Source organism: Stylophora pistillata, chromosome 2 (genome assembly GCF_964205215.1).
Source record: "Stylophora pistillata chromosome 2, jaStyPist1.2, whole genome shotgun sequence".
Classification (NCBI taxonomy): domain Eukaryota; kingdom Metazoa; phylum Cnidaria; class Anthozoa; order Scleractinia; family Pocilloporidae; genus Stylophora; species Stylophora pistillata.
Window position 1 is genome coordinate 46709742 of NC_142520.1, and position 9130 is coordinate 46718871.

The 9130-nt window shown below is 39.4% G+C and overlaps 3 protein-coding genes across 3 annotated transcripts; 2 read left to right on the forward strand and 1 right to left on the reverse strand.

Moving 5' to 3' along the window:
* The first annotated feature begins 365 nt into the window (after positions 1–365).
* On the forward strand, positions 366–3506 carry LOC148739890 (uncharacterized). The gene is made up of 2 exons (XM_088749595.1): positions 366–1126; positions 3164–3506. Exons 1-2 carry the CDS (start codon positions 366–368, stop codon positions 3504–3506), a joined length of 1104 nt encoding a protein of 367 aa, XP_088605721.1.
* Positions 3507–3574: 68 nt separating this feature from the next.
* LOC148739891 (uncharacterized) lies at positions 3575–4027 on the forward strand. Its single transcript, XM_088749596.1, has one exon. The coding sequence runs from the start codon at positions 3575–3577 to the stop codon at positions 4025–4027; it is 453 nt and encodes a 150-aa protein (XP_088605722.1).
* Positions 4028–8077: 4050 nt separating this feature from the next.
* On the reverse strand, positions 8078–8635 carry LOC148739892 (uncharacterized). Its single transcript, XM_088749597.1, has one exon. The coding sequence runs from the start codon at positions 8633–8635 to the stop codon at positions 8078–8080; it is 558 nt and encodes a 185-aa protein (XP_088605723.1).
* Between the last annotated feature and the right edge of the window lie 495 nt (positions 8636–9130).

Sequence of the window (9130 nt, forward strand, 5' to 3'; positions counted from 1 at the left end):
ATTATCCAGGGGTTATACTGATTAACCTGCGGCCTACAATGGCATGAAAGGGATTCCTTTGGGAATAAGGCCTTGTAGAATTTAGCATTCTTTGCATTCTATTTCAGTTTATTAGCACTCCCTCAGGAATACGTTTTGTTTTTCTTTCCCGCGTTCGCTATAATACATGTTGTAAAATTCTAGCTTTTTAGTTTTTTAGTTTTTTAGTCGCACTTATTCGTGATGGCTCTGAACCCCATCAGTGGAACCATGTGAGTGGCGACATGAGTCCTGCCGACGACGTCTCTCGAGGGTTGACAGCCGACGTCTTCCTTAGTCAGCGGCGTTGGTTAATGGGGCCGGAATACCTTTGGAAGCCCGAACATATGCGGCCAATGCAGACCGAAGCATTTAACAACGTACTCGATAGAGATCCTGAAGTAAAGACGGATGTTAAGGTGTGCATGTCCTCACTAGTCAAGCAAAGCTGTCCACTGTTGTGTTATTTCCAGAAATGTTCTTTCTGGTTCTGCCTAAAGAAAATTGTTGCCTGGCTCCTGCGCTATCGGGAAAGACTTCTGAATGCGAGTAAAAACAAAGGTTTAAACCGCGATATTCCAAATTACATGACCCTTGAAGAGATCGAGAGAGCAGAGAAAGAGATTCTGAGGCATGTACAGAGAAGAGCCTTCCCCGAGGAGTTCAACCATCCCGAAAAACCAGTTAAGAAGAGTAGTTGCCTGTACAAGCTTGACTCAGTCGTTATGGATGGGCTTTTGCGCGTTGGTGGCCGGCTGCGTAAAGCATCATTACCCGCAGAATCAAAGCACCAGGTTATTCTTCCGAGAGAAGATCATGTTGCCAGAGTGATCATTGACGATTACCACAGGGCATGCGGCCATTCCGGTAGAGAGCACGTTCTAGCTTCCATTAGGCAGAAATTCTGGATCACCCAAGGAAGTTCAGCTGTGAAAAGTGTTCTGGGGAAGTGTGTCAGTTGCCGTCGCCGCCAGGCACCACTTTGCCAACAGAAGATGGCCGATTTACCTGAAGATCGCGTGCTGGCCGAGAAGCCACCTTTTACATCAGTGGGCGTAGATTATTTTGGCCCATTCCAAGTCCGTCGTGGGTGGAATCTCGTAAAGAGGTATGGTGTGATCTGGCTTATACTATTTTGCGAAACGAAACGAAACGAAACGAAACGAAACGAAATTGTACTATTTTGCGAAACGAAACGAAACGAAACGAAATTTTGCGAAATGGCGTTTTTTCGCCTTTATTTAGCAAATATGTCCTCTTCGTCCGAAACAAAATGTTTCCACTAATATTATAATCAATATTTCTAAGAGCCTGGTCACCTCTCATTTCATTGACCATAGTAGAATTCGCTTCGCAAAGTAGTAATTTTGACAGAATTACTATTTTGCGAAATGGCGTTTTTTCACCTTTATTCAGCAAATATGTCCTCTTCGTCCGAAACAAAATGTTTCCACCAATAAAATGATCAATGTTTCTAAGAGCCTGGTCACCTCTCATTTTATTGACCATAACAGAACTCGTTTCGCAAAGTAGTAATTTTGACAGAATTACTATTTTGCGAAATGGCGTTTTTTCGCTTTTATTTAGCATATATGTCCTCCTCGTCCGAAACAAAATGTGTCCACTAATAAAATGATCAATATTTCTAAGAGCCTGGTCACCTTTCATTTTATTGACCAAAATAGAACTCGTTTCGCAAAGTAGTAATTTTGACAGAATTACTATTTTGCGAAATGGCGTTTTTTCGCCTTTATTTAGCAAATATGCCCTCCTCGTCCGAAACAAAATGTGTCCACTAATAAAATGATCAATATTTCTAAGAGCCTGGTCACCTTTCATTTTATTGACCAAAATAGAACTCGTTTCGCAAAGTAGTAATTTTGACAGAATTACTATTTTGCGAAATGGCGTTTTTTCGCCTTTATTTAGCAAATATGCCCTCCTCGTCCGAAACAAAATGTGTCCACTAATAAAATGATCAATATTTCTAAGAGCCTGGTCACCTCTCAATTTATTGACCATAATAGAACTCGTTTCGCAAAGTAGTAATTTTGACAGAATTACTATTTTGCGAAATGGCGTTTTTTCACCTTTATTCAGCAAATATGTCCTCTTCGTCCGAAATAAAATGTTTCCACCAATAAAATGATCAATGTTTCTAAGAGCCTGGTCACCTCTCATTTCATTGACCATAACAGAACTCCTTTCGCAAAGTAGTAATTTTGACAGAATTACTATTTTGCGAAATGGCGTTTTTTCGCCTTTATTTAGCAAATATGCCCTCCTCGTCCGAAACAAAATGTGTCCACTAATAAAATGATCAATATTTCTAAGAGCCTGGTCACCTTTCATTTTATTGACCAAAATAGAACTCGTTTCGCAAAGTAGTAATTTTGACAGAATTACTATTTTGCGAAACGAGTTCTATTATGGTCAATAAAATGAGAGGTGACCGGGCTCTAAGAAATATTGATCATTTTATTAGTGGACACATTTTGTTTCGGACGAAGAGGACATATTTGCTAAATAAAGGTGAAAAAACGCCATTTCGCAAAATAGTAATTCTGTCAAAATTACTACTTTGCGAAACGAGTTCTATTATGGTCAATAAAATGAGAGGTGACCGGGCTCTTAGAAATATTGATCATTTTATTAGTGGACACATTTTGTTTCGGACGAAGAGGACATATTTGCTAAATAAAGGTGAAAAAACGCCATTTCGCAAAATAGTAATTCTGTCAAAATTACTACTTTGCGAAACGAGTTCTATTATGGTCAATAAAATGAGAGGTGACCAGGCTCTTAGAAATATTGATCATTTTATTAGTGGACACATTTTGTTTCGGACGAAGAGGACATATTTGCTAAATAAAGGTGAAAAAACGCCATTTCGCAAAATAGTAATTCTGTCAAAATTACTATTTTGCGAAACGAGTACTATTATGGTTGATAAAATGAGAGGTGATTAGGCTCTTAGAAATATTGATTATTTTATTAGTGGACACATATTGTTTCGGACGAAGAAGACATATTTACTAAATAAAGGCGAAAAAACGCCATTTCGCAAAATTTCGTTTCGTTTCGTTTCGTTTCGCAAAATAGTACAATTTCGTTTCGTTTCGTTTCGTTTCGTTTCGCAAAATAGTATAAGCCGTGTGATCTTCACATGTCTAGCAATCCGTGCCGTGCACCTCGAAATCTCACATGGTCTAGGTACGGACTCGTTCCTATTGGCTTTGCGACGTTTCATTGCAAGAAGAGGCCAAGTGAAGCAGATCTACTCGGATAACGGATCAAACTTAATTGGTGGTGAGAAGAAGCTGCGTGACGCTATTTCAGAATGGAATCAGGAAAAGATACACAATTCCCTGTTACAAAAGGACATCAAATGGTACTTCAACCCTCCCTATGGTTCCCACTTTGGAGGTATCTGGGAGAGATGCATCCGAGCCGTTCGGAAGATCCTACAAGCGCTGCTGCGAGAGTAAACTACGGACGAAGAAAGCCTGGCCACTTTAATGTGTGAAGTGGACTTCACACATTAAAGTGAACGGACATGAACAGCCGACCCATTACCACCGTATCCAGCGATCTGAACGACAATGAGCCCTTGACGCCTAACCACTTGTTGTTGCTCAAATCAGAAGTCTCCTTACCCCCCGGTCTATTCAAGAGAGAAGATTCTCTGTCGCGTCATCGATGGAAGCAAGTGCAATATTTAGCGGACATCTTCTGGAAGAGATGGAGTAGGGAATACCTTCCCCTTTTGCAACTTAAACAAAAGTGGGTGCACCCAAAGAGGAACTTGGCCGTCGGTGAGATCGTTCTGGTCGCATCTGAGTCGCATCGCAATTCCTGGCCGCTCGGTAGAGTTGTTGAAACCTTTCCCGACAAAAGAGGCTTTGTTCGCCAGGTAAAAGTGTTCGCCAAGACAGCTGTCTACAAGAGACCCGTCGACAAGCTCTGTGTTTTGGTTGAAAACGAATGTCCTAAGAACACTAATAACTGAGAAACATTAAGTTCATTTGTACTCAGCCTTCAATTAGCCTTTTTCGCTAAGTAGACTTCATGGAGTGCACTGATACTTAAGGTTTAGCAGTAGTTTATTGTAATTCATTATATGTAAGTAACTCGCTTAGTTCAATCTCGCACTTAGGGGCCGGGATGTAGAATTTAGCATTCTTTGCATTATATTTCAGTTTATTAGTACTCCCTCGGGAATACGTTTTGTTTTTCTTTCCCGCGTTTGCTATAATTTACATGTTGTAATATTCAAGCCTTTTAGTTTCATCGTTGATTTCACCGAGAGAACATCTGGTTTAGTTGCCCTTTTTTCGCGACCTACAGCACCGATACAATGTAAGTTCCTAGTTATTATGTTCATCGCGTTCGCTTTCAGTTTTATATTTCTGCATTTTGTAAACTTGTATTTTTGTTGGTTCCTTATCAGTTCAAACCTCTTCCTCTATCGAGCATTTGAAATCATTACTGTAAGCGGCCACGAAAGGACATGCCTTTTGGCAGTTACAGGCCTTAAAGATGAAGGTAGTTCTACAATAGCATGAAAGGGATTCCTTTGGGAATAAGGCCTTAAAGATGGAGGTAGTTCTACAATAGCATGAAAGGGATTCCTTTTGGGAATAAGGCCTTAAAGATGGAGCTAGTTCTACAATAGCATGAGAGGGATTCCTCTGAGAACAGAGCTTGTAGTGGGGAAGTAGTCCCCGAGATCAATCTTTTCTTGGTGTTCATAACTTTGTTATCGTACTCACAATTTTGCCATGGCAAGAGGAAATTTTCTTGGAATTGAATTAAGTTTTTTTCCACTACAGTTTACACTCATGATAGTTTGCTGGAAGACGTCGCATTCGCACGGGTCTGGACACTCTAAAATAAGTTAAAAACAATCGTAAAGATGATTCATATTGGCAGTTAAAGTTCTCAAAAATTGAAAGGGCTAAGTCACTTGTTTTGATAACGAAGAATATTCCATTTGAATGGAATGTAACGGTAAGATCTCAGTTACCAAGACTAGACTGGAATACTTTAAAATCACAATGTACACTACCCAGAAATAAGAACGAGGATGGTTTAAAAACCGAGTTAAAGATAAACTTCAGGTACACTGTAATCAGGCACCAAAATCGAAAAACTGTGGAATGGTAACTTCAATTGAAATAGCAATAAGTTTAGGCGTGTAAATGAGAGAATATCCTTTGTTTCCAATCATTTATGCTGTCTCCTTCGACAGATAACTACCTTACCACTAATAAGCATTCAAAACTATAAATAGCGTACAAGTTAAATCAAGGGGGTATTGAAAGTTACTTTGAAAGGTGAAAGATTATTCCACAATCAAAGTAGCTTACTTAACCGTCTTTTTGTGCGGTAAGAAGTGAGCAAATAAAAAAGTTCACGGAGGTTTACACAATCCAGTCATGAAAAGTACTGATATAGTTCTACGAAGAGATGAAACCTCACCTTCAACTCTGAGGCTGATGTTCCCTCTAACTACCTTTCCATCTCTTTGTACCTCGCAGCTGTAATTCACGTTTTTTTCCGATGTTAGTTTAAGCTGAAATGTTATGCTGGTACTATTTTGAATAGCAACACCATATTTTCTCCATACAACGTATGGAGCCGGCGCACCTCTCACTGGGCACCATAGGCTAGAGGTTCCGTTCAAAAATACAAACTGCGTCTTTGGTGCTTGCTCCAGCGTTGGATTCACTATATTAGGTTTCAAAGAAAAAAAGAAAACACTTGTTGGAATGATTATGGTACACAGAACAACTGAACCTTAAACATAGTACGTGAGGAGAACCAATTTTACTTGCACGTCAGAAAATATCATTCCAATCCTGACACTATTCGATTTTCAGGCCGAGATGACATAGGACCTCTAATGTTTCCTTCTCCGTCTTCCTCTGTCTCTGCCTGTATTTCTGTATCTCAGATTTAAAGCTATATAGCTTGGCATAAATACTTCTATAAAATAAAACGTGAACGTATTGAAGGCGAATTTACAATTAAGTAGTTTGTATCTCTCTCTCTCTCTCTCTCTCTCTCTCTCTCTCTCAATATACATATATATATATATATATATATATATATATACAAAGTAAACTTCTGTGTCGAGTAAAGCTACTTAAATAAATGAAAAACGAAAGTCCTCTTTTTCCTTTCCTTTCTCTTTGCTTTTGCACTACGCGTTTCACCGCTGTTGCGGCTCTTCAGGCATAGCAAAGTGTGTTTATTGTCTTATTACGTCACAGATCTAATTGTAATTACAATAGTTATTGTAATTTGGAGCACGCGCGAGCAATTAGCGTAATTTCAAATCATTAAGAACGGGTTTATATTTGGAAATAAAAAATCTTTCTTTGTTCTTTCTCGTGACCTCAGAAAAGCCTAAAATCTTTTAAAACGGAAAGTTAGTGAGCTGAGGGGTCAATCCCGCAGCACATTCATCAATATGTTTGCTGACTCCCAGCATACGTGTGTGCGGGTCTCTAATTTGTTGTTTTTGGAGTGTCACTCTATTTTTAAGGACATCACCCGTTTCTCCTGTATAATTATGTCCAAATCCTGCAGAAATTATTACCTAAATCAAGTTTGTTGATGTGCAGTTCATTGAATGTTTTATCCGAAATGTTTCATTCGTGGCGAAGAAGGTGAATTCTTTACCCTGTTTTAAATAGGGGCATGTTCCGCAACGTTTTGTTCCACAAATTTTAACTTCCGGATCAGCGTCCTTTTGCTTAGAGAAATAGGAGTTTTTTAACATCTGTTTTAGGTTTCTGGGTTGTCGCTGACTTTGAGTTACTTTAATCTTGGTCATAATGGATTTTAATGAGGAGTTCTCATTCAACATTGGAAGAGTTTTCCTGACCAGCTGAAATACTTGCGGATTGTTGGGATTGTAAGTTGTTACGAGACAAAGGAGGTTATTTTCGGTACTTTGTTCTCTCACAACTCTTAACTCTTCCGTTGTCTGGGTGAGGGCCTTGTTTACACTGTAAACAATGATTTCAGCTAGATATTTTTTCCTCAGCAGGATTTTTTTGAGATCGTGGAAGCGCCGTTTCCTTCTGTCCTGGTCCTCAATAATCATACATATCGTCCGAGCCAGGTTGTATGGTACGTTATTTTTAGTGTGTCTTTGATGGCTGGATGTATATGGGAGGCATTGGAATGAATCCGTCGGTTTATATCGGTTGTTAGGTGAGTATTGTCTTTTCTTATCCACGCATCAAGGAACGGGAGTTCTTTGCAGCTAGTTTCAGCAGTAAGTTGAATGCTGACATCTAGGCTGTTTAAAATTTCATGAAGCTCCTTTAATTTTTTCTCACCGTAAGGCCAGTTTACATAACAGTCATCCAAGAATCTTCTCCAGTTTTTGTAAACATAATGGCATATTTCTTCTCCCATTTTGTCAGAGACCTGGCTGTATAATTCGTTCTCCAAATACCCGAGAACAAGGGTTACATAACTGGGAGCCATTTTCGTTCCCATCGCAGTACCTTTCTTTTGAAGAAATATTCTATCATCGAAGGTGAAAGTATAATTCGTCAATATTAAAAGGATTGAATCGATGATAAATTCTTTGCTGAAACGTGACTTAAGGCTCCCTGGATATTTGTTGATCCAGTATTCCATGGCCTTTAAGCCGAGTTCGTGGTTGATGTTTGTGTACAGGCTAGTCACGTCAAAGGAGACCAATATTGTACTTTCCGGTACTGTCTTTGGTAAATAATTGAGGAAATAGATAACGCCCCTCAGATAACTTCGGACATGTGAAGTAAACAAGGATGTCTACATAGTTACCGAGTCTACTCGTTGGACATCTAGGACCAGCTACTATGGGCCTGAATTTGAGATCTGCTGGCCTAGGAACTCTGATGTATGGTTTCTTTTGGACTTCAGCCTCCTGGCGAATGATCTCGCTTTTATTCATCTTTGGAAGGTCATAGAAACCACTAGTTTTAAAATCAAAGTGGCAGAGGTAGTTCACCTCTTTCTCCGTTAGGTTGTGACTGTGATTACTTGCTAACTCCCTCTAAAGTTTCATAACATTTTTGTCCTTGTTAGCGGAAATTTCCTCATATGTTCCTGAGTTATTCAGCATTTCGAGTATTTTATGGGCGTAGTATGTGCGGTCCATAACTACGACTGCTCCTCCTTTGTCAGCCTCGAAGATAATTATTTCAGAGTCCCCTTTAAGTTCCTGTAGGGCATTGTGCTCCTCTTTGGTCAGATTGAACCGCTTGGTGTCTTTCACTTGTAATTCTTCGAGTAGAAATTTTGTGAGGAAATCTATATAATTGTCTAGGATAATGTTTATGTTTCTAGGAGGGCAACAGTTACTTTTATTTCTCGCCAGACTTTCATCGGTGTCTAAGGCGTCCGATTTATCTTCAAAAAATTCCTTTTTCTGTAACTTCGTGCAGGAGTTTTGTATATCGGCGCTGATTTCACACATGTCTTTTTTTGGAGTCGGCGTAAACTTGAGACCCTTCGATAAAAGTTTGATCTGCCTTTTTGTAAGTTCTTTAGAAGATAGATTCACTATCCTTAAATTGCAGAAACAGTCCTCACTTGTCAATTCCCTAGACATCTCCGACGTCAAGTTTTCTTCGGATTGCTGTAGCGGCCCTGCCCTAAAAAAGGCCTCCGGTTGTAATTTGACCTACCGGTGTTCTTACCATTATTACAATCCCAACAATCCCAAAGTATTTCAGCTGGTCAGGAAAACACTTCTAATGTTGAACGAACATGTGCAGGATGTGGACATAAGTATATGGGAGAAACGGGTGATGTCCTGAGAAATAGTGTGACACTCCACAAACAACAAATTAGAGACCCGCACACACGTATGCTGGGAGTCAGCAAACATATTGATGAATGTGCTGCGGGATTGACCCCTCAGCTCACTATCTCTCCGTTTTACAAGATTCTCGGCCCTTCTGAGGTCACAAGAAAAAACAAAGAAAGATTTTTTTATTTCTAAATATAAACCCGTTCTTAATGATTTGAAATTACGCTAATTGTTCGCGCGTGCTTCGAATTACAATAACCGCTGTAATTACAATTAGATCTGTGACTTAATAAG